Genomic DNA, 24,450 nt, shown 5'->3' with positions numbered 1-24,450 from the left:
TTAATGCCTTTTTTTTACTGGAAGCAGCCATTTACTGCTGGCATCTCACACCTCCACTCTCAGGCTGCTGTCAGTTCACTGGATGCTTCCTCTGCTTTCCCCTAAGGCTAAAGTTTGCTCCTTCCCCCTGCAAGGCAACACTGCGTCAACCCTGCCCAGCTGGAAACCTAAGTTTGAGACTGAAACTTTTCTGGCATCCAAACTCACTTCCTGCAAAAGGAAGCGTACAGACGGTGGATTTCAGTTATCAAAATGATTTCATCCTCTTCTTAAGCAGCCTGCCTGAATAATTTGATGCTATATATTTTGACACTGGCAGCTTGAGGGGTTTCCTAATGGTGAGAGAGTAGTACTTCGAAGACCTTCATTTTTTGTGATGTTTTGTGTTGGCTATTCTTCAGTCATGCCCTACAAATATGTAAAGAGAAAAGACAAAGAGAAGGTACATTTTTATCAAAACCTGCCCAAGTCAAGAATTATAATGATTTCTAGTTCTTCACTAGTTCTTCATATGGAAAAACATAATTTGTGTGGTAAGGCCATACTTACTGATTTATTGTGTCAAGTCACTCGTCACCCATAGGCCATTTAATGAAAACTAAATACATGGAATGATTGTTTTGCTGGGAGTAGGGAGTGCAGACATCTTTTCACCCATATGGAAATTACATGCAATCAACCCCAAATCTCAGGTGGCCAAACTGTGTAAAACAGCGAGTAACAGAACTGCAGCATTTGATTTATGGGCAGCTGAGCACTGCAGGCAACTAAGGCTCCTCCTTAGCTTGGCAGCGCTTCTCACTTTCGCTAAGATGACTACTGTTGTCGTGGAAGGATCTGAGCTGGTTTTGCGTACCCATGGGGTCCTTCCTTGGTGCCTTTGTCACTTTTAGCAGCTACAATGTTCTGCCTTCATCTGGGTCGTGGGGAAGCTAATACGCTGCATGGCAAAATCATGAAACACAAAACATCAAACGCAGGTAAAACATGACAAATCAGATAGAGCAACACTGGAAAGCTGCTTATTCCACAACTCATGAACCCTCTTTTCCCACCTAACTTAACAATACAAGGAAGCTTCTATTAAATAGGGTGGTCCAGAAGCACAGGTTAGCAAATGAACCATGGGCTTGAGAGTTTGCAGTGATCCTTCTGCTGGTTTTACCTACAGCAGGGTTTTAGGCTTGTTTTTTAGTTTTGTTTTTCCCCAATAAAAATCCTCACTGTTGTAAAGCTGTGTGGTTCCCATTCCAAAAAGTTCTGTTAACTCATGCAACCTATGAAGGAATTAAACATGTTTTGCTTCCTAAACGGAAAGCCGCTAGAATATTTACATAGTGAAGTAGTCTCTTAAGATTTATCTCCTCCTTCCTCCTGGACTTTAAAAGAAAATAAGTTCCACTTGCTTGAAGTTGATTTTTGCTTTAATATTTTTAATGATGTGTTGAGGACAGTGGGCTGGAAGCACAGGGATTAGAATGCTCGGTTCTCTTCTCAATTTTGTCAGGGACACGTGTTAATTCAAGTAAACTCTGACCCTCCTCTTCTCTTCCTCCCCAGCGCGCTCTGTTTTCTATTGTGTAAAAGATGTTTAATGATACATACGGCTTTAGTTTCTTACAGGTTTATTTAATACTGAAAATAATGCCTTTCACAGAAATGCAAAACATTTTTTCTTGGGCTTATTACACTTCCTCTTAATTCCTATATATCCTTTAAATCACATTTTAAATGTAACTTTTGAAGCACAATATCATGTTCAGTGTTTAAAAACTGAAAAAATGGGTTTTGTACTTTCTTCACTATCCTCCCATCTGCCAAAACTCAGTTCTTTTGCAAAAATCAGCAAGTTGACGTCAGTTCATTTACCCTTAGGGATAGTAAATTATTACACAGCTTAAGTTATAAAAATAAATAACTAAGGAGGGTGGAGGAAAGAGATGGAAAACAACAAAAATATATCACAAAGTCTCCCTGGATTCTGAAGAATATATGATTATAGCATTAAAATATCCAAACAATGAATTGAGCAGGAGGCGTTAGAGCTTCGGCCTTAGCTGGCTCTGCATTAAGCAGCGTTAATGTTTTTATACAGCCTTTGGAAAGCTCAGGATTGACCTGTTTTTATTATTTTTATTGGCTCCCTTGATGATAGACAAATGGGGCTAACCTGAGGCCAACACAACCAGCAGGAAATTTGGGTCATGGGTAGTTACATTTTTAAAACTTGTGTTTTAGGGTTGTTCAATCAGGGTAATTGATTGATTGTTAGGCGGTGCAGGGAGCCACTAAATCATCAGAGGTGGCCAGATAATGACAATCTGCCAGTGGATTTTGTTTGAGGCAAATTTCCCAGCTCCCTGCGGAGCCGTGCTCTGCAGTGAGGCTGTGAGTCCCTTTTTTTTTTGTGCATGCTCCAGTCCAACTGGCCTCTTTGGACAAAATAGCCTCTGAAACTTGGCAGTTCCATTTGAAGTCCTCTGTAGTGCCATTTCCCAAGAGATAAAGGAAAAACATTCCAGAGAAGTTCATACCCCAGAAGGACCCTATGTGCGTTCTGAAGTTAACGGTTTATTATAGCTCTTTAATTTTTTTTTTTTCCTCTTTCATTTTTACTTTGAAGATAAGAGGTGGCAACTGTTGCTTTAAGTTGTTGAGTTTTAGCCCCCCCTACAGTAAATCATCCCGAAAGATTAGACACAATTTTTTTTGCCATGTATGTTTGAAAGTTTGCCAGAGATGCTGTACACGTGTACTTTCAGGAGCTACTATCCTCAAGCAGGAGCTGTTGACCCTACTGTTTTATACAGCCATGTGCATCCTCAGTGCTCCATGCATTTGGATAATTTGTGCATGCAAAATAGAGCTTTTTCAAGAACAACTCGTCTTTGATGTTGTAGGAGCATGCTATGAGATACTTAGAGGTTGATTGAAATACAGAGTTTGTGTGTTGGGAGGGCAGGGGGGAATAGAAGATGTGCTAGTAGATGGTAGATGATGTTCAATAATAGGTGGCATAGGGATTGCCTCTCCTTAAAAGTTAATTCAGATTAATATAGATTGAAGTTTGTCATCTATGCCAGAATAACTCCACATGTAGGTTAATCTTCAGTTCTTGGATTTTTAGGACTGATTAGGCTTTTGTTCGTTGCAGGTGGCTTCCTCCTGGTAGCTGCTTACATCTGAATTCCTTGAAGTTTTGTCTTTTTCCATTTTAGGATCTGGATGATCTGATACTTATTGTACTGGTGTACAAATGAGATTTGTTTTTGTCATTTTTCAAGAAGAGAGTAGGTAATACTGAACTGAGGCAGGGTTCAGTTGAAATTTGGGAACCCACAGCCTTGTCTTGAAGGCAGCCCAGCTGCCAGCATATGCCAGACCGGCACCAAGCACCACAGGTTTGCTTCCCAAGCAGAGCAGCACCTGGACTTGCTGTGCATGTGGTTTAACGCTCACTGCCCAAACACTCACAGGGTGCCAGTGCCTCCTGGATTTCTGAATGTTCCTTTTTGGGTCCCACATATTTTTGACCACTGTAGCTTTGTAATTTACTGCTTCAAGTCCACAGTGTGAACTTACCGTTAGGTTTAGCATGTGGGTAGTTAGAAAATTCTTCTCTAAGGTATGTATTCGAATAGAAGCATAACATCTGACCGCATTAAAGTCTCTTGAAAGATGGGTCCATGGCAAAACTTATATGTCAGGAGCAGGGCCCAAAGTCCGCAGAAGCATTGTTTCCTATAGCACAGGCTGGAAAAAAGTTTCTTCAGAGCTTGAGTAATTTGTGCTTTCTTTGTGATCAAGATCTGTAGTGGATCGGTGTAGGTATAAAAATTAGAGTTTATGAGATGCTTGTTAGTATTTCTGAGATTGTCAAAGAACAACTAGAACAAAATACAACCAAAATCAGGACCCCCTGAAGTGTTGTATCGAGTACACCAGGAGATGAAACGTTCAGTTTCTGTGTTCCTAAAGTTAGACTCAGAAATCCCTGCCCAGGTTTCAGAAACAAATGCTCAGTTGTCAGAAGAGCTCAGAACTAAATTAATGCAGTTAAAAGCAGTGATAAATCTAATTGCTTGATTTTGTAGTTGTATAAACCTGTGTCTCTTTCTAGTTTGTTTGTTTTGTATTTTATTTACTTACTGTGAATCTTTGTAAAGGGTGTATTATTGGCTGTGGTGCCTATTTACCATGACTAGTCTGTTTGAAGTTACTGTAGTAACAACCAAGAATAAATGTTTGCAGACTTGACTCTTTGGATTATAAGAGATTCGATGTTTCGCTCTACACTATGAATTGACCCACAGGTTTTCAGAGAGAGCTGTTTGGTGATCACAGGGCAAGGGGCAGGGTACTGGTGTCGCAGGAGACCTCTTGGATGCATCCGAGCGATCACTGCCACTGAGAGAGAAGGGTGGTTGTTCTCTCCTCCCACACCTCCCTCCCTGCACAGGAACATCATCCTCCTGCTTGTCTTGCACTGGCACCACTTCTCACCTGATCCCACTGCTGAGCTGCAAACTAACCCACAGCAGAAAACTAGTGCGCGGAGATTTCATATTCAGGTGTGTGTGTGTAGAGGGGATGGCAGTTTGCCGGTATGATAAGTCACTCTGCTGTCCTGAGTGGCAGAGACCCGCTCGGTGGATGTAAATCCCAGCCCTTGTGTTACGTGGTGTGGATGTCAGCATGGCACTTCAGGGGATTCACATCTGAAGTCTCCTTTTTACAACCACAGAAAAGCTGTGCGGACACTTTGCCCGTAGAGACAAGAAGAAGCAAGTGCTATTTCAACTACTGAGGACCTAGGACATGCCAGAATACTCTCAATTTGCCCCTCCTTTTCTCTGCCAGCTTTCCTTTCCTCATATACGCATTATGATAATCTTTCAGCCTCGTGGTCATGTACTTCTCCCCTCTTCCACATGGCCTTTGCTTTACTCACCTTGCAGCATGGGTGTGCTGTGGGAATGAGCCTGATCTGCTTAGCAAAGAAGGCTTTTTTGGTGAGAAAGACTCCTGTTACATGACCTGAAGAAGCTGGTGAGTGTTTTGTGAAGGAGGCAGAGGGAGAGGAGGGTGAGGGCACGCACCAGGCAGGTGATTGCTGCCCTGTCCTTGCTCCTGTCCTAGAGCTCTTCTAGGAAACCACACTGGTCACTTAAACCATGTGCTTCACAGGTGGTTCCCTCCATTTCTAATTTTCTGTCTTTCTGACCTGAAAGCATAGGGTCAGGTTTGCAGATGTGCCAAGAGCTCACAATGGCAGTGGAAGTCAGTCGGCGCTGGGCTTTGAACTCCTGCTCAAGTACAAAATCAGGCCCAAGGAGGAGGCCCAAAATTTAGAGGAAGCATTTGACCTTATGCTTTGTACTATTTCAACCCATACTGCAGAGGCTGATGCTCCCGTCCTCTCATCATACTGGTACATGGAGAAGATCTAATCATCAGGCTTTTCAAGTGCTAAGATGCTGCTATCATGAGTCCCTAGGAAAAAACTTGTAGGAAACTAATAAATTTACTATCTGAGCAGCAAATAAGTCACAGGACCGTGTGCTGACAATTGAGAATGCAAATATTGAACAATCTTTCATTAAATGAGCACTGCTATTATGAGAAATAATAACTTGCAGATGCAGGCAGGATTATGTCTGATGCTAACTGTTAAGGACTACGGAGTCAATCTGACACGATCTTCCTTCTGTTTTTCAGACTATTGGCAAGTCAGAAATGCCCAGTGTTTTGAACCAGTTATTGCCAATGATCAAGTCTTACAATGAGAGGACAAAAGATGATTATACCTGTGAGGACTTCCTTGTCTTGCTGGTATACATGTATTCTGTGGTTGGAGAAATCAAAAGTGGAAAAGAGCTGGATGCAGCTGAAGAAGAAGTGAAAAAGGCCCTAGTCAAGGCCATTTGTGATGAGCCAGAGCCATCTCCTTTGTTGCAGAAAATAACAGGTAAGATTCTGCTTGTGTGGTGAGAAATAGGATGGCTGGGAACACGGGAACTGGGAGAAACATATAAAAGCAGCTTGGCTTGTGTGTGGTGCTGAGGGTACGTGAGTAAACACAAGGATTTCCTGTAGATTTGTTCCATCTCCCATGTTCATGTATGCCAAATGCTGACAGGCTGTCCTTGAAGAGTGCTGAGTCTGATGAAAGCTCTACAAGTTGTTCTTTTTGTTAAAGGTTGGCTAAGTTTGTGTGTTTTCGTAAGGTAACCTTTTCCACAATTTCTTTCATTGATCAGTGTAAAGTTGACCCTGGGAAGTCAAAATTAATTCTGGAAGCATGTTCAGTGAACCACAGTTGCTTTGTGAACATGAGGAGCTGGCCTGTCTGGCATAAAAGAAGAAATGTGTCTAAAACCAACACTGAGCTTTTTGCTGAAACAACATGAACATTAGCCTTTAAAAATAGCACACTAAGCCTTTTTTTAGATGAGCACTCATAGAGTAGGAAAGCCCTAACCTCTTGCTACCGGTGTCACATTTTAGAAAAAAAAAAAAATTGTTAAAAACATTTGTTAAAATGAATGAACTATGGCTTGAGGGTGTCATATCTAAATGGCAGAAGGGATCTTGCTTCCTGCTGTCAGTTTTCTCAATATTTACCAGCAGTGAGCAGGTCCGTTGACCAGGTCGTCTTTGAGGTAGGGGGCATATGAACATAAATCAAGATGTTGTGAGGAGCTTACAATTGAAAGCCTTTGCCAAGAATGGGCCTAAGTGGGGAATCTCAAGGGAAGTGGAATAATACTGCTGTTGATTATTCTGGTACTATTCCCTGTGGACGCTTCTCCTTCAAAATACAGGTGTGGGCTGACCGGTCTGCTGTTGCTTTGAGTGTAAAATACTGTAATGGTTAAAAGACTCTTATTGTAGGAATGGGCACGTTCAGTCATACTTGCACTGTGCTGTTATTTTCATACTCCGGGCCATGGTACCCAGAGCGTTCCAGGCTTCTTGTAGATTTTTGCTCTCCTGTTTTTTAGTATGTGCTGTACATCTTGTCCACTATATGGTGCTTCCCTCACAACTCTAGTGGTGTCTTCTACTGGATGCGGTGCAGTCATTTCTAAACATCTTTGTTCATATTTTGCCTTTTCTCCTATGATCGACAATGTTTTGAATCACAGTTTTATCAGTTTCTCTTCATTGTGCCTACCATAAGTATGGGAAGATTTGAAGTCTCTAAAACCTCAGTTGAGTACCAAAGAGAAGCTGCATTCCTGTGTACACAGATGCTTCCCTTGTTGCTCTCTCTGCTCTCAGGTTATGTAGTTGCAAGTACAGATGGAGATCAAAATAGACATTGTGCTTGTCTTACATTCCATAACCTGTCAATAATTCCACAGTTTTTGTGAAACACTTGTATATGTGAAACACTTGATTTCCAGTGTGCATTTTTCCTAAGTAAAAGTGAGTATCTGGGTGTTTGCTCTCAACTTCTGGGCAGATGAACAGGTGAATGAATGTTTCAGTACAAAGATTATTTAGTTTATGAAATAAAATTACTTCTGTCTTTTTACATAGTGGACAGACTGTTAGAGGCATGGTGGGTGTCTGAAGTACAGCGTTCATCTCCTGAGGCATAAGTATTCACTTTGTTATGTGGGGCATCTGACTGTGAAAAAGAGAAAGCCTTGACACTGTGCAAGCACTGTTCAGCAACAGCCAAAGCGTTTGTGTGTTATCAATACAGGTTTAGCCACAAATCCAAACACAGCACCTTACAAGCTGCTGTGAAGAAAGTTAACTCCATCCCAACCAGACCCAGTACAGGTAGTTTTAGACCAAGCACATCATTATTACATGATGAAGTTAATTGCACAACGCAAAGCCAGAGTCCTTGCATCCTTCTATTTCTGTATCTGTGTGTTTAGCACAACCATGTTTGTGCTTTCTGCACAAGTATGTGATAGTATTTCCCCTTGCTTGCAATGCTTTTTTGGTTTATCAGTGGTCTTTGTTTTTATGTCTTATTTAGAATGACAGTTCTTTTGACTTATTCATAAAAGAGGAAAAAAAAATTAAAACTTATTGTTATGACCAAAAATAAGGATTGTCTTGGGAGGAAAGTGTAAAATGGAATTTCTAGGAATGTCCCTTCAGTAGTTTTTCAAGCCTTTTTTCATCCACCAGATTGCTTTCTCAGCATTAGTGGAATTTGCTGAATGTGTAATTTGCTGTATTTGCAGTACAGTTGAATTGTGAAGACTGAGAAAACATGAGCAGCTTTAGACCTGCTCTTCCTTGACCTGTATTTTGCCAGGCCTGTGTTCTACATCCTGCTTCCCTCTGAACCTTGGGTACCTTGCTTGCTGCTTGAGAAGCAAAGCAAGTCAGAATCGTAGGAGCACCCAGGAGAACTTTCTTTGTAGCAGGGCTAAGAGATGGGGAATAGATGACAGTGCTAGTTTCCCCTTTTGATACAAGAGCAGATATAATGCTGAGACATCTTCTGCTTCCAGCAGAACACGCTATGAACTACAGACTGGCTATCCTTTTAGCAGATACAGGTTGGCCTATTTTCACAAGGTCAGCCCAGCTCTGCAAGCTAGCAACAGCCATGGACAGATCGTGGTCCAGACCTACAGCATTCTGCCCTCATTTTACTGTGTCAGAAACAAGAGAAAACCTTTTTTGCTCTTAAGTGGCCACAAAAGTTAATTAGACTAAAATAAATCTCAGTAATTCTTAGAATCTCTCACTTGTAATCAGAACAAAGAAAAATGTTCATGGTCTTTTATTTTCAACTTTCCATCAAGGTAAGTGATAGGAGGAATGTTAAATTGGATGTGTCAGGAGAGAAAACTAAGCCAGTTGCTGGGTGAGTTCAAGACGCTGCCTGCTGGCTCACTCCTCACGTCCAGGTTCCCATGTGGGACCCGAGTTCCTGAATATTCAATATCCATTCTGCAGCAAATCTGCTCTTACTAAGGAGCTTAACCTGCAGAACTGCAGGTTGAAGTTTCAAACCCTGCTGGGGATGCATGATAGGACAGCTTTGGTTGTAGCAACAGATAGCAAAATTCACTGTTGCCTTTCAAAAGGCATACAGAAGTAATAGTACGTAGGCTGCAAAGCCAAGCACTTCAGAGTTGAGAAATGCCAGGAGCTCGGTTTCCCATGCAACCATCATTTGAGTCGCACGTATTGTAGCACAGTCTTCAATTTCATGATTATATAGTGTATTTTCTATGAGCCATGGCTGTATTCAGTGTATGGGCTGAACACCGCAGAGAACCAGAACAATATAGCTTCAGTTATTCTTACACATGATGAATAAGTGCTAATAAAGTAAGTGAGATTCTCTGTATGATATTCAGCAAGTAACTTTCTCTGGGTCTCAGTTTGCAGTTCACGAAGTGGACTGGTGCTCTCAGCTTCATGTGACTCATTTTGGAACTTGAAGAAGAAAAGCATTAAATTACATTTTCAGGTGTTAGGTTTACATTTCTTTGAACAGAGAGGACTTTGTGCTCTGCTTCCCGTACACCTGGTGCCTGATGTTTTGGTTTTAATTTGGACCCAACACTGTACTAAGGCTGTTTGCTTGATTTAAGTTGAAATTAAAAGCCATATCTCAGCTGTGGCTCTGAACTGCTGCCTAAGCCTTTTGCTTTCCTCTTCTCTGCAAAGCATGGAAGGTGTGCAGTCTTGACAGACACACATTTTTGTTGGTTTTATTTGTTGTTTTCATGGAGTCACTTGAGAAATAAAATGCAAAACCCTTGTAAAACTTTAGAAAACTTGACTTTTGAGATCAGGTTATCAGTCAAAGTAATAGCTGGGTTTATACGAGGTATCTTTTATTCCTATTATACTTGTTAAATGTAAACTTACTTATGCTTGCTTGAGTCTATGCCTGTAGGAAGTCTCCAGTGATGTGTCTACCTCACAGAACTGGTGCAAACCTGCCCCAAAAGATGCAACTCATCAGTGCACAGGGGATATTTATGCTATGTTTGGGTTTTGGTGTTACCTAGTGAAACTGGAGTCATATTTGCAGTAGTGGAAAAGAAAGCGCTTCTCAGAGATGTTAGTCTATCCATCCAGTTGGCCACACTAGGTTTCCCTGATGTAGCCTAGATGATTACAGCCCTCTGCAGAATACGTTAAGACGCAGCACTTGCGTAAGCTTGTGTTGTGAAAGAAGCGTAAGTACTCACAATTTCCTGGCTGTCGAATGTTAGGCTTCTCAACCTTATTGTTGCCTGAACATATGTTTTCCAAAATATTTGTACAATAACATTCTGCATTTATGTAGCACCTTGTTTCATTGAAGCACTAAAAATATGCTGTTAATTAAAATGAAAATGCAACACGTTAATCACCCAGTGAGATTTAAGAAATACAATACAATTTTTTGCATGCATAATAATATAAAAGTATATTAGTGGTATTGTGTTTGATGGAACTGTTAAATAATACGTGTTGTGGTAGACTATCTTAATGCCTTGGGTAATAAAACTAAATGTAACAGTTCCAAGATTTCTCCTGGGTGTAATTTACCGGAGACATATGTTCTTCATCACTGTTTCCAGCAGAATGTTACAAATTGGAGGGGAAACAGAATAGACCAAAACATAATGGAAAATGATGCTTTTCAACAGAATGCTGGGTTTGGGGGTGTTTGTGGACGGGGGTCTTTTTGGCAGCTGTTATTAAAAAAATAGCTGTAAAATATTGTATTTATTTTACCATCTTATCTGTTCATCTAGTTTTATAAATGACCATGTAGAGCTGTGTACAACTACAAACGTATGCAAAAGTAATGCTAATAGAGCCACGAAGCAATTAAAAATCTGTTTTTTCAGCTGCGCCGTTCTCTCTTTTTCACCTGCAGATGTCTGTGGGAGCTTTGTAGAGCAGATCTGCCGTTCATGGTGTGCTCTGGAGGCCAGCGGGCCAGCCCCGGGCGCTGCAGGGCAGCCAGCTACGCTGCCCACCTGCAGTAACTCTCAGCTGGTAGGGCTGTAGGTATCAGTTGCACCCTCTCGAGCATAGGTGTGGCAGGAACCCTCTTGTGCCAGAAACTGCTGTTTATCAGCTTCTAAAAACTGGAGGTTTTAATCATAAAATGTATTTCTGGACTTTTTCCTTGCTTTTTCTAAATTCTAGGTGTTGAGGTGTAGGCATTGCCCTATCAGCTTAGACACACGATGTCTTGGCTGCTTCTGCTTCTGATTGTCCTCAGCACACGATCCTTGGGGGAGATGTTGCATGTTAAGGAAGTTACACGCTCATGAAGGTAGTATTACCTTACTGCTAGTATGGCCTAAATATCATGAATCCTAAAATCAGTCCCGGTTTTGCAATAAGCATTACATTCCTAGACAGGGATGACGAGTTCCCTTAGAGGACAGACACTCTCACTTTTATTTAGCTGTGGTCTTGGCTTCGCTGCTGGTTTGGAGCAACAATTTCCCAGACCTGGTTATATTATGGGTAGGTACGTATGAAATTAGGTACTTGGCTGAGGTTATAGTGTAGCCCCTTTAGATTGGATTGCATGTACCATCCGCCTTGTGTAGGAGAGGGCTTCCCCAGCTTCACAGTGGAGGTGTAGCTCAGGTATCTGCTAGTGATTTCTTTTTCCCCACACACGTTCATGCAGTTCAGGGAAATATTGGGAAACTGCCGTTGCTTAAAACCATAAAATCCAAGAGTAAATTCTGAGTGATTTTAAATTTTCCATGCTTTTATCAAGAGTATTTTCTATAAAGTTAATAAAGTTTCCACTAGTTCAGTGAAAGGTTAACCCTATCCGTCCCTTGTATAATAGCTTATTTCCGAGTAATCCACGAGTTTCACAACAGAACTGACAAAAAAATCATGACTTGAAGAAAGCGTTTGCACTTTTTTATTTTATTTTACTGTTTATTGACAGTTTAATCCTTACTACAAAGAGACTTTTTTCACATGTTCTTAAAATCAAAACACAGTATTAATGGCAACATGTAGACAAATTAGAGAAGAGTTAATCTGGTATTTCTATGTAGTGTAGGTATTTATGCTGAGAACTATAACTGGCTATATTTAACCAAAATAAAATAAAAAAAGCTGCAACCAAATTGTTTCTTGCTATCATTTAGGGAAATAATAGAAAAATCAAAATTAAACATTGTCCCTTCTGAGTTTTCAAAGATTACATAATTCAGGAAATTCAAAGTTCTTTATTTTGAGTATTTAGAGAAGTCTTAACAAGTTGTGCTGTCTTCAGGCCTTCTCAAGAGCTTCCATTTTGCTCGTTCATGCTTCAGGAGCTCTGCATTTGCATTGCCTGCACAAAAAATAAGAGCCATGTGTTAGCAACGCTGGGCCCTGCTGGGGCAGTCCTGCATGTCTGGGTACAGTACTTGGGTTTAAGGGTCACTCCTTGATTCCAGGCGTGCGTGGGAGTCTGGCTGCCAGTAAGTTTAGTAGATAGGGATCAGCTCCCCACCAGAGCGAAGGTTTATAAGCTAAACTGTTTATGTTAAAAGTTCATAGAGTGGGTTACAGAGGGTGGGGGATGCACCTCAATGCATCAAATAGCTAAACATTTTGAATGTCCAGACAGGCTTCTCTCTGAAATACTGATTAGCTGCTTCTAGTCCTTGACACTGACGGATTGTTTTCATGGCTAATGTTAGCGGGACAGCTTTGCACTCCAGTTTGAGTTGGGAAAAAGACCTCTTCCCACCAGGTTAGGCTGTTGTATGTGCATGATTATAGGCTGTGTTGTTTGGGGAATCCGCTCTGTCCTGTAGCCTGCAAGTCGTAACTGCTGCTCTGTAATGAAGGCAAACGCCAGAAATGCCACTGAGTGTGTTCTGTATAGAGCTAAATCTGCTGTGATATAGAGAGGAACTGTGCGTGGTGGTGTGGCATGGTTGTGCAAACTTCGGGGCTGCTGCCATCATCATGGATGCATTACAAGGAAGAAAAACTTTCTCATAGGATGGCTCCAATCAAATGATAAAAAAGAAAGTCATCTCAGGTTATGGCAATGTTTCTTTCTCTTTCTCTGATGTTCCCTATGTCTTCCCCAGTAACAAGGAGATGGTCCTTGCCTCGCAGAGCCCTCCTGGGCTGGCATGCAAATAAGGTGCAGTTGGAATGAGTTTTACCTTCTGCATTGGATGACAAAATGTAGTCTCGGTTGATAGAGCTAAATAGCTTTATCCTGCCACAGTGCAGACATTATTGCTGCAGCCAGAGGAAACGCAGACCGTTTTCTCCTCAATTCTGAACTGGGAGTTGGATGTTCAGCAGACTTTTTTTCCTGTTGCCCCAGCTGATTTTATAGACACCTAAAACACCCCTCTCTCTGACTGGCAGCGGGTGTGTGTAAGATGACCTCCTAGTATCCGTATTATTTTCTCGATGCGTTTTGGACACGATCCAGTGGAAAGTATTTGTGGTCCAGCAGTCCCAGGGGATGGTGCATCTGACATTCGCCCTGCCAGGAGCACCGGGAAGACACGAGCAAAGCTGCTGCCTGGCCATGCAAGAGGGGCTGCGTGGGGAGCTCCTGCAGTTTAATTAACCCTGAGATGCTGCCGCTGCTGCAACACTTCAGTCCTTTGCTTTATGATAACAGAGCTATTGGGGAACAAGATCACTTCACATGTCCCAAGATACTCATCTGATTTACACAACAGTCAGAAGGATTCGTGGGGATTGTTGTGACCTCTCTGCAAAAAGGGGGAGAAACTGGGTATGCAGCGAAGCAATGATCTCGTCTGGTTTAGCCACTGACTCTGCAGGCACAGAGTATGTGCTCTAATTTTTATCAGCTGTCTTAAAAATCAGTGTTAAAAAGCTATGGTCCTAAAGGTGAGAAAATGAGGCTGCTTTGTACACTTGTAGGGATATTTTGTTTGGCTTTCATGATGTACATAAAAATGTATGGTAGAAGACAATCCCAATGGAAGCCCAGTGGCGTTGGGGATTTTTTTTTTTTTTTTAAAACTTTCATATGTTGTCTGTTTATTTTGTCTTCAGCACCTGGTCTCAGTTGGCTCTCAACTGGATAGTAATTTTCATTGAAGTGTTTATAACATGAAATCTTTTTTTTCTTTTTTAATATGAGACATATGCCTGCAGCTCTGCAGGCCGCTGTCTCGCTGCCAACTTAGCAGGACAGCCAGCTGCAACAGGAAACTGATATGGTGCAATTTTCATTAATGATTTGTATTCTTTTTCAGCCTGCAAATTCAATAGCATTTAGAAGGTGCTTCTAACATCGAATATCTCTTTGCTTTAAGCACAAAGTGAAAACAGAAGCTGCTTTAGAATTAGGCAACTTTTTAAAAGATACTTTTATATATATGTGGCATGGTTAAATCCTATTTTTCTTCTTTCCATATGAGTCACTTCCTTGCAAAACCTTCAGGTTTTGGCATGTAGTAAAATTATGAGTAAATCCTTGCTGTTTTGCAGAGCATATTCAGCCTGGCAAACCAGAAATGGTGAAGTATTAAATAACTGTCAAATTAAAGAAAAAAACAGAAACAAAACAAAACAAAAAAAAAAGGAAAGAAGAAAGTCTTGTTAGTAGTCACCACCCATATGACAGAAAACTAATGAGATTTTTTGGGTTTTGTTTTTCTTTTGCACACAGACACAGATGTTAAGGAGTTTGCATTGCATTTGTTTAGATTTCAAAATTTTGCTTTGTTACATTTGAATGCCTTCTTGTAAGACCTTCTAAGTATTCTATTATAATTCTTGTCAATTTGGTGTCTATTTTAAATACCACACTGTGTGCTGGATCTGATGGCACAAGGACAGACAGCACTGCCTCCGCTGAGGCAAGGAGGAATAACTGTCAGCTTTAGATATTTCTAGTTGTTTTCTTCAGCTCAGTGGTGGTGGTAATTCTCTTGTACTTACCATGAGATTTTATCAGGGGTGAATTCTGTCCTTTGAATTTTGGACAGTCAACCTATGTCAGGATAGCAATCTCCATGTATTTTAATGATGATGCAGTATGTTGAAATCCAGTATTTCAAGAAGCAATCGAGCCTGGACGCAAAATGGAGTCATACAGCTCTGTGTTATTGCAGTGTTAAACCAAAGAAATCTCTTGAATAATTGATCATAACCCATATTTTATCTTGCAAAACCTTTGCTGTGGTGGTCATCTTAACATCTCAACAGCAGAACCAGGAATATAAAAATCACATTGAAAAGAATTTATAGAATTTAATAAATAGCTCAGGGATTTACGGCTTAAACACACATCACTTGCCCATGCAGTTCACTAGTCAGCATGCCCTGATTTTCCATGAAAGCTCTTCGTCTCAAGCTTTCAAGACTCATGGATTTTGGCTCTGAAGGTCTTCTGTTCAATCGTTCATTATAGTCAAGATAATTTGCTTTCACGTATATTATATGTTAAGGGTCAGGTTCTGCTTCTGTATAAATCAGTGTGAAAACATACAGTGCTCCTCCTGCTTGCAGCAGTCCTGATATCGAGTTTAAGAGATGGATCAAACTGTTGTAATGTTGTCTATGGATCAACTCTGATGTAAGGGGATAAGCAGGATTAAATATTTCCATTGATCTGTCAACTTGGTAATACAACTTTTTTTTAATATAACAATTTAAATATCTTCCTTAGAACTGTTGTTAGTGCTACTACTGTTTTGTTTTCAATAACATCTCAATATTGTCATGTACTACAGAAGTTCAAAAGCACCACCTTATTTAAATGAGTACTTTCTCACAAATCTCTTCATGTGTACTCAAGCCCTTACTATATACCTAAGAGGCAGATCTCACATGGTCTTGAATTTTAAATCAACATGGAGGAGGTGCTCTCCTAGTCCCTTTCTCCCTGTTTGTTCTTGTTTAGTTTTAAATTTTATCATTGAGTAAATGTCACCTCTGGTGGTTAAAGTTCAGGTCAAGTTACATTTTGCTGTGACCCTCCTGCTCTCTTTTGCAGAGACTGGGACTGCGGTCTGTCAAGACAGGAAAGTTCACAGATCATAGCCTAAGGATTTTTTTTCCCCCTTGCTTTCTTTCTTGAATATCCTTTCATCAGGCAAGGAAAGTAATGTTTGTAAAATTGGATTGAGGGAGCTCTGTTAATTGAGAGTTTTGTGTAAATAACAGAGTGGTGTTTGTGTCCTACACAATTTTAGAAAGCATTATGCATCGCTGAGGCTAGTTTAGAACCAGATGGCTGATTCTCTTTTAATTTCCCACTTTATTCATTAAAGTAAACATTATTGTGGAAATAGTTGCCTGATGAGAGGTGGCAACAGCCAGTCATAACCAATTAGACACATTCATTTAATGAAAAACAATACAAATATATATTTGACTTGCATGGATTTGTGTTAATATGGGGAATGTGTGGATATAATGTGTGAATGTTTCTGGTTTATTCAAATCTCCTTCTTCAGGCTTTTGTTTCTGGTGCTGTGTGTGCATATTTGTTGTACAGATCTGTGTACACCATGTGTATTGATGTAGCCCCCAAGACTTTAAAAAAATAATAGAGGGAGACATAGGTACAATTAGAGTTATAAAACAGTCTTTGGGGAATGCTTATAGCCATGGAGAAGTGCTGCTGCCTGGTCACCAAGAAGAGCTACCGAGATGACAACTTCTTTCCCAGCCTGTTACCGAATATCAACGTGTCTGTCCCCAGGAGGCTCCCTGGAGGTATGCCATGATCCCGGTGGGAATTCTGTCTTTCTTCTCTGAAAGTGTTGAGCAATTGGAGAATACATAGACATGGCAGAGGCACCTTTGTGCTAGCTTAAAGGAGGTTTATTAGAATGGAGGCTGCAAAAGAGGAAAACCTAGTAAAATAAAAATTTGGAAAGAGCCTTGTCTCCAGTAGCCTTGCCTAACAGCAGATGAGAATTGTGAGTCAGAGAACGAGAATCTTATTCTTCGGTTTCTGCATCATCTTTTCCTCTTCTGCCCCTTTCTGCCATCTTCTCCATACTCTGCCCACATTCCTGCAAATCCTGTGTGCTAAGTGAGGAAGAAATGGCAAAAGAAATAGTAGGGGCTAATCAATTGCATCCATATCTTAATGGTGTTCATGCTGAGGAACTGTAATTCTGGTATTATTAACTTTTGAGTGCTTGCCTTCACAATCTCACTTTTGTTCCTTTGCTTTCAACATGATTTCTGAAGTAAGCAAACAAAACAAAAGCTGAAACAACATTTTGACTGTAGAGAATGATACTTATTTTACTGGCAAGTTCCAATAATTTGGCTGCACATCATAGCTGTCTGCTACCTGCACTAGTGAAGTGATCAGTGCATTAGCAGGTTGTCTTCCAAATGGACCAAATATTTACCAGTGGGTAAACGTACCACCTAGACTTTGCAGGTATATGACAGCAAGAGAGTACTGGGGTTTATGAATAATTGATTCAATTTGAGATTTTCTGCCTATATTCCTTTAGCTTCTTTTGTCTGTTCATGCCACAGCTCTTCTCCCTCAACATCCATCTCATATTCCTCCCTATCCATTTGTTTTTACATCTGCCCCCATTTCCAGCCCTCTGCCCTGGTTCTTCCCTCTGCCTCTGCATCACCCACATGGACCCAGTCCACCCTTAGCTCCTTGCTACACTTCCTTTTTTTTTTTGTCCACCTCCTCCTAAAGTCTGCCTTTGGTCTCCCCAGGCTCCCACCTGTAGGCTGTCTCACACATCTGCTGCATCTGTGTATGTGAAGTATCTTCCTGCCCTTCGTTATTCAGGTCAAGCATTTATGGTGGGGAGACTTCAGTGACCAGTTGTATCCCCAGGTGAAAATGCCATGTTCTTACTCTCCCACACATAGATGTCCTCTCTTCCCCAGAACAAGCTACTGTAGGACAGTTCCAGCCACAACTGGCTACCAAATTCATTTTTAAAAAGGAGAAAATAAAAATAAAATTAAACAAAGGCATTACACTTACTTCTGTATAGCTCCCTAAAACCCCTGTGTTCCTACATTACTCTTCCAAAACACTTTCTTGCACTAATCAGGGATGGAAGTGGAGTGTGCTGATTTGTTCCCGCCACCCTACTTTAACCCAGGTTTAAAATAGGAATCCTGTCTGCCTGTCTTTTTATGGCCAACAGAAAGAGGTTTTTCAAGGGCATGATTCATCTTGTTTAGTTGGGTGCCTTACGAAGTACCTGGCCCTCCATTCCCAAGCATGAGGTGTGGAAACCATCCTTCACCAAGGTGGTTATGTACCTACAGAGCAGGCATACCTGCCTGGCTTGTGACGTGTCTGCAAGGAGCCACAGCAAGATGGTGATGGTCAGTGCCCAAGCTGGTCCTGGGGGCTTTCATCAGTAAAAGTCAGGTTGCAAAGGTTGGATGTTTATTTTTGTTCATAATTATTCATTTGTGCCTTTCTATTTGCTTCACATTCTGCAAACCCCTTCTTTCTTTAGAAATAGTCTTATATTGAAAGTTCATCTCCTTTCACTGGCACTATCCTTGTCTAAAGGTCTGGATATTTTTCTTTGAGTTCATGGCCCCTAAGTTACGTTCACGATGGTTCCTTCTCAGTTCTTGTGTCTTAGACAGCATTTCTCTGCGCAGAAAATACGTGTTTATCTAGCATATATTTCAAGAAACAAGAATATGTATAAGTGATAATATATACTCATTTACAGATGGTTTTATGAAACAAGAAATGACAGTCTAGTGTTATTTTTGCTTCCATTTTCCATGCCCATTTACCATCTGCTTTTCCAGCAACACAGTGTTTCTGGCAGATAGATAGGAACTGGGAGTGCATCGTGTCTTTTATTTTGCAGTAAGTGGGGATTTCTGCACTTTACAATGCACATGTCCTTCCCTAACTAACTCCCTCGATGGCCCTGGGTTTGAGGTGCTGTCTTGCGTGTTGCCTGTGCAAATAACTTCTTCCAATCTCTTACTTGTAGTGGTAGATGAAGCGGTTGTGTTTGTTTTTCCGTGTAGCAGCTGTGATTGTTGGATTCAATATCTATTTGATTCTAGTATATTCGCCAGTATCTCTTTCCTGGTTTCGAGGAGATAAACTGGGATGAGTCATAGAGCACTTATTCCCAGAGATAGCTTCAGCAATTGAAAAAGGTACCATGGATACTTCAGGCAAAAGTACTAGATATTAGGCATAGATGGTATGAAGGTCACTGGTTTTTGTTATTTTTTCCCCTTCCCTAAGTAGATGAAGTCCTTTTCGAACAGACTGCAGAAATACCAATTAGTATGCTTCATTCTGAAATGTAATCAAATTTAAAATGTAAAAAATCCCTTTCGGCTACAGTATAATCGGGCCCCTAATTATGAAAGGCATATGTTCCCCTCCATCTTTCTTCCCTCCACCCATGTAGATAATTGTCCTTCTTGAATGATTTCTTCTTTGTAAAAATCTTTGTGACGTTCTACTCCTGGTTTGCTCAAAGCAATGCTGTTATCTGGTACATTAGGTTTGTGTTGTTGTATTCTCGCAGGATAATATACAATATAGTTACACTGATTACTTGCTATTTCATGTGTCATCTGTGTTTTGGAATATCTCAAAGCTTGTCAGTCTTCCGCTGGGGATTACATCATTTTGGGGGTCTCAACCGTTCTGAAACAAAAGCATACTTCAGTGGAAAAATATGTATGCCCCGACAGCTGGCAGTCTTTCAAGGCTCCAAACTTGACACAGAGTTAATTTCAGAGAAACGTATTTTCTTCTACTCATAGTAACTGAACAATTATTTCCATGCCTTTTTTTTTTCTTCTTAATATAGGGTTTTCTTTTTGGATGGTAATTACTGACATAAAATACATTTCTTTGGTTTTTTCCCCGCCAGTGCAGGATTTATTCTGGGGTGGTGATTTTGGTTTCTGCATGGTCTTTGAATGTTTTGGCAATGGTCAATTCAAGTTAATGATTGTTTCTTTAGTGCTAAGCCTGATCTTGTTTGAAACGTGCTTAGCCTTTAGCTCTGTTATTAGCCTGCCTTTTTTTCAGGTGGAGACCTTTTGGGAGAAAGTTACCTGCAGCTGCTAAGCTACCTTGTTCCATATTGAACTATAAAAACAAGTTTGTATTACAGACTGTACACCCCATCACATAAGCACCATTTATGTTGTAGAGGCTTCATAAGGGTTGAATTGAAAGACAACTTGTTGCACTAGGGTGAATTTCATCCCAATATCCACAACATCAAATGGCTTCAGAACTGTTATGAAAAGATGCTAGAAAAAACTATGGAATGCAATGGAAAATTGGACCCAGAATATCCCAGGTTCGTACTTAATCTAGATCTTCATGCTATGCCTACTGCTTTGTTAGGTTTAAAATATATATGCTGCATTTAACTTGTTCTGAAGAAAACCTGTCTGCCAGACTACCAGCTCCCACCTTTTATTTGGGCAGCCCAATTCCAGGCTCCTGCCCTGGTGATGGGTCCTGTTTTGGTACCAGCTTCTGCAGTCGGGCTCACCCGTAGATGGGCAAACGCTGCTTCGGAAGGTGCTGCATTCAGAGGCACTGCGTGAATCTCTCTCGCAGACCCACTAGGTAAGGAGGTAGCCAAAGTGAAAACACCTGCAGAATATTCTCAGTTTTAACAGAGTATCTATTTTATTTTCCTAAAATATTATTTCATCAAATGTTTTTGTCACATGCCCTTAATATTAAAAATTTGCCATTCCATTTGAAAGAGGATTTAGGCATAGAGTTTGAGTAACTGATAATAATAAATATAAAAGGTAAATGAACTAATAATTTATTTTAATTTGGCATATAGTACCAATAAATAAATTACAATTGTTGGGGATAATACGTGTGGATCAATTTCTATATTTGATTCATCAGAAAACTTGCGTGAGTTTCCTTCTGATTTTTTTATAGATTTTTCTTTAATTTGCGAAGATTCACGTTAAAAGAGTTAGGAGAGTGGCAAATTTATGCTTTTGTTTCACATAAGATGCAGACATCACTGGCATGACAGATGAGTTCTTTCTGTATGTAGAAAAGTATTTAAATAAGTGGAAAGCAAATATAAGAAAGTTTTGGGATTTTTCTTTAAGACTGGAGCTTTCCAAAAACATCCCTTAAAAAGATTTTCTGTCTCCTTTTAATTTATCACAGATTAGTGAACTCTATGTTCCTCTTAATTTTAGTGGAATTTTTTAATTATTTTTTTTTCTCGTGTGCAAGAACTTTCCAATATAAAGAGATTAGATGGCCTTCATTCATTCTTTTCAAGGCACACCACTGCCAAAAGAGCACTTTGTAAGCAATTAAGCAGAATTGTGCAACTCTTGTGCTGTTTAAACCTAAGGCACATCTGATTTCCCATTGGTTTGCATGCAAGTCGTGCAGTCAAGTATCTAAGTGCAAATTACAAGTTTATTGAAGGGTCAGTATAGTTATCAATGGCAGCTGTTCATACGATCCTTAATGCTGAGCTGAAAATGTATCTTTGATTTGAATGGTTCTCACTCCTAAAAACATTATACGGTCTCAAGAGCATTACTATTTTTAAATAAATAATGGTTTTGTCTTTCAGTTTACTTAGGCATCAGACCAAAGATCGTTGAAGTCAATATGAATTCTTCCACTTACATCAGCATGCTCTGGGTCATGCCCTTAATAAACTGTTGTGTTCACTCTCCTGACCAGAAGAGATTTCAGCATAAAAACTGGTGCAGTACAAACCAAAATGGGTTCAACAATAGCCTGAAGTACTAACTTTACCTCCAGTCAAGCCAGTGGAAGATAAACATCCCACAAGAAAAGCTGGACTGTTTGTTGCATTAAAGTTACCTTCCAGCTACTCTAACTGCGGTAAAAACATTTTGGCATGACCACCTTGCCCACAGACTGATGTTAGTGATGAGAGGTCAGGATGGGCGATAAAATGCCATGTAAGATTTTTGGACTGTGAGTGTTTATCATTAAGGAAACACTGGCTCATCTGTGAAGTGAAAAAAGGGGTTTAATCTTTGTTTTGAAGGTCTTTTAATCATGATAGAACAATTATATTTATACTGCAGTTTTGAAAGACGTGGTGAAGATGATAACAACAATAACAAGCCCTATATCAGGAACCCAGAAAATATGCTTGGAGTAGAAAGTTCGGTAGTCTAAAAATTAGGAATTTGCGTATTGTACTGTATAAAAATTTCATAATAAGGAGAAAGAAGGAACTATATGACATTATGCAACACTACTCCATTAGCTTCAGAGGATAAGGTTGAAGGAAAAAACTAAACCAAAAGACTATGTTTAACCCTTGCACATCATTACATTACAACTGAGTAATCCAGTGGAATTTGAAAAATATTTTTATAAGTAAAAGGAAGGGAAGGGAAGTATCCTAATGAAAACCAATGAATTTGGGATAAAAAATGTGCAATAGAAAAAAATAAGTACCTGATTTTGAAGCTTGATTTTAAGGCAAGCATCTTCAGCCTTCTCTCTGAAAATGCTTAGAAAAGCAGAATTTTCTGCATTAAATGAGGCTAATTTTGATGAGTCTGTTCAGGCCCTTACTGAGTGTCACAAGAGGAATATTCCTAGAGGTGAAAAACGTTGTTAGAACATAGAAAACTGCAGTCTGAACTGAGGGATGACACAAATAGTAAAATGGAAAGTCCTTCACTGGTGGGTCTGTAAGTGTAAACCCTTTTAATTGCCTTTGTTTGGCAGAAGTATTAACCTTGTGGGAAACCTTAATGATAGTAAACCTTTTTGTCAGTGTGATGCTGAATTTTAGCTTTGCAACAAGAAAAAGCACAAGCTACTCAAATGTGATAATGGTATTCATCTTGAAATTTTATTTTGTTTAGTTTAATTTTTAAAATACAACCGTTTTTTGAATTATCAAAAGGGAACTGAAAGAAATGGATATCGTTATGCTAAATTGTTGTCTGCTTTCCAATTTTGTGCTGTGCTAAATTATTCCCTTGACAAACAGTATAGAAAGTATTTGTACTTTAGACATTTTATGATTAATCAGCCTCTGTGTTTGTGTCTGGGTTAGTAAAAACAGAGCTACCGTTGAAGGGTGGAAATAATTGTTCTGGCTTATGCCTGTGGTCAGTGCTCCTACTCCTGTTGGGTACGTTTTTTCCAACGTGTATCAAATACCGTACAGAAGGTATAGAGTGATTGAGGAAACGGCTGGTAAAGGGCTGTTTAGGCAAATCCTTTCACTTCCACTTCATATAGCTCAGTAGCAGAGGTGCCTTGGTATTACTAGTGCTTAGTTGTTCATGTTAGGTGCCTGAGATTCATTTTTTATGGTGGCAAATTCTCAAAAGGTATTTGTTACGACTGGCCCAGGGATGGGGACTGGTTTGACTGGTGCTAATCACACCAGATTCTCACCCCTGAGAATCAAGTCCATGTGATTTTGTTAATTGGCTTTATGGTCCAGCCGATGGAGAGGTTTCTTTGAAGAGCTTTTGAACAGGATTCACCAGCTACTTTGAAAAGATTACCACTGCAGGCCCTTCGGTACAATTTTCACGTGGGCAAAGTGCTCCCTTGCGGTCCCAGCTTTGGTAGAAATTGCTTCTCTGATATTTTGCAGATGCACCCAGAGAGGATCTCGGCTCAGGTCTCTGGCTGCTTACCATAAAGCCGCAAGGCCCTCGGCGGGGCACCGTGCATCACCGAGGACATCTGAAGTTCAGATTTACCTCAGAGAAGCAGCTGAGCCGTGGGGTCCGCGCTTTCCCCCGTGTGTCTGGGTTGGGTGGAGAGCGGGGACAGTGCTGGTGGTCAAAGTGGAGGGGTGCGCACCATGAATACTGCTTTGTTCCTCGACCCTGTTTATCAGAGAGGAAGGTACTTATTAGCACAGAAGTGAGAAGGGAGTGTTGCTGGCCTGAAAGTCGTTGTTATCTGGATTTTTGCATGGGAATAGATGGAGAGAAGAAAATGTTCCTCCAAACACAGCCTTATCCACCAGCTCGTTTCATAATTTCCTTCACACAATCAATTTGCATTCTTTACAAGCGGTGTCTCGCTTCTGTTTTTTCTCTACCAAGGGGAAACGGAAGTAAATGGCTTATTTTCTTGTATGACTATGGCATCTTCCACACTTCATAGGGAACAGCAGATTTTCTTCTAAAGATGGTCTTCAATATAAATGTTCACATGGTTTAGGACAGGACAGGCAGGTTTTTTGACTGATATCTGAAATTCTGCGTGCAGCTTTATAGTGTATGTTCTTACTTATGTGCACAAGTGATGATTTCTTCAGATAAAGTTGCTCAGTTTACCCAGGCAAATGCTACACCATGAGCAAGTGCCATCATATGTGAAGGTCCTTGTAGAAAAACAAAGCAGAAGGTCACCATGAAATAACCATGATGATGATTTATTCATTATTATAAATATTAACATAATAACGTAAAATGCTTGCTCAGTTTTCTTGAATACCTGCAAAAAAGGTATTTCCATGTGTAGGACAATTCAGC

The 24,450-nt window shown here is 40.3% G+C and overlaps 1 protein-coding gene across 2 annotated transcripts in view; it reads left to right on the top strand.

The window, feature by feature from the left end:
• Positions 1 to 24,450, top strand: part of SCFD2 (sec1 family domain containing 2) — a 215,067-nt gene that overhangs the window by 86,496 nt on the left and 104,121 nt on the right. For both annotated transcript variants that reach the window (XM_068403521.1, XM_068403520.1), the window contains exon 5: positions 5,719 to 5,968. In XM_068403521.1, coding sequence (XP_068259622.1) covers positions 5,719 to 5,968 — 250 coding nt within the window. The remainder of the gene's footprint in view (positions 1 to 5,718; positions 5,969 to 24,450) is intronic.

This window comes from Nyctibius grandis, chromosome 6 (genome assembly GCF_013368605.1).
Source record: "Nyctibius grandis isolate bNycGra1 chromosome 6, bNycGra1.pri, whole genome shotgun sequence".
In the NCBI taxonomy this organism is placed as follows: domain Eukaryota; kingdom Metazoa; phylum Chordata; class Aves; order Nyctibiiformes; family Nyctibiidae; genus Nyctibius; species Nyctibius grandis.
Note: the sequence above shows the minus strand (reverse complement) of the source record. Positions and strands in the feature narration are given on the sequence as shown.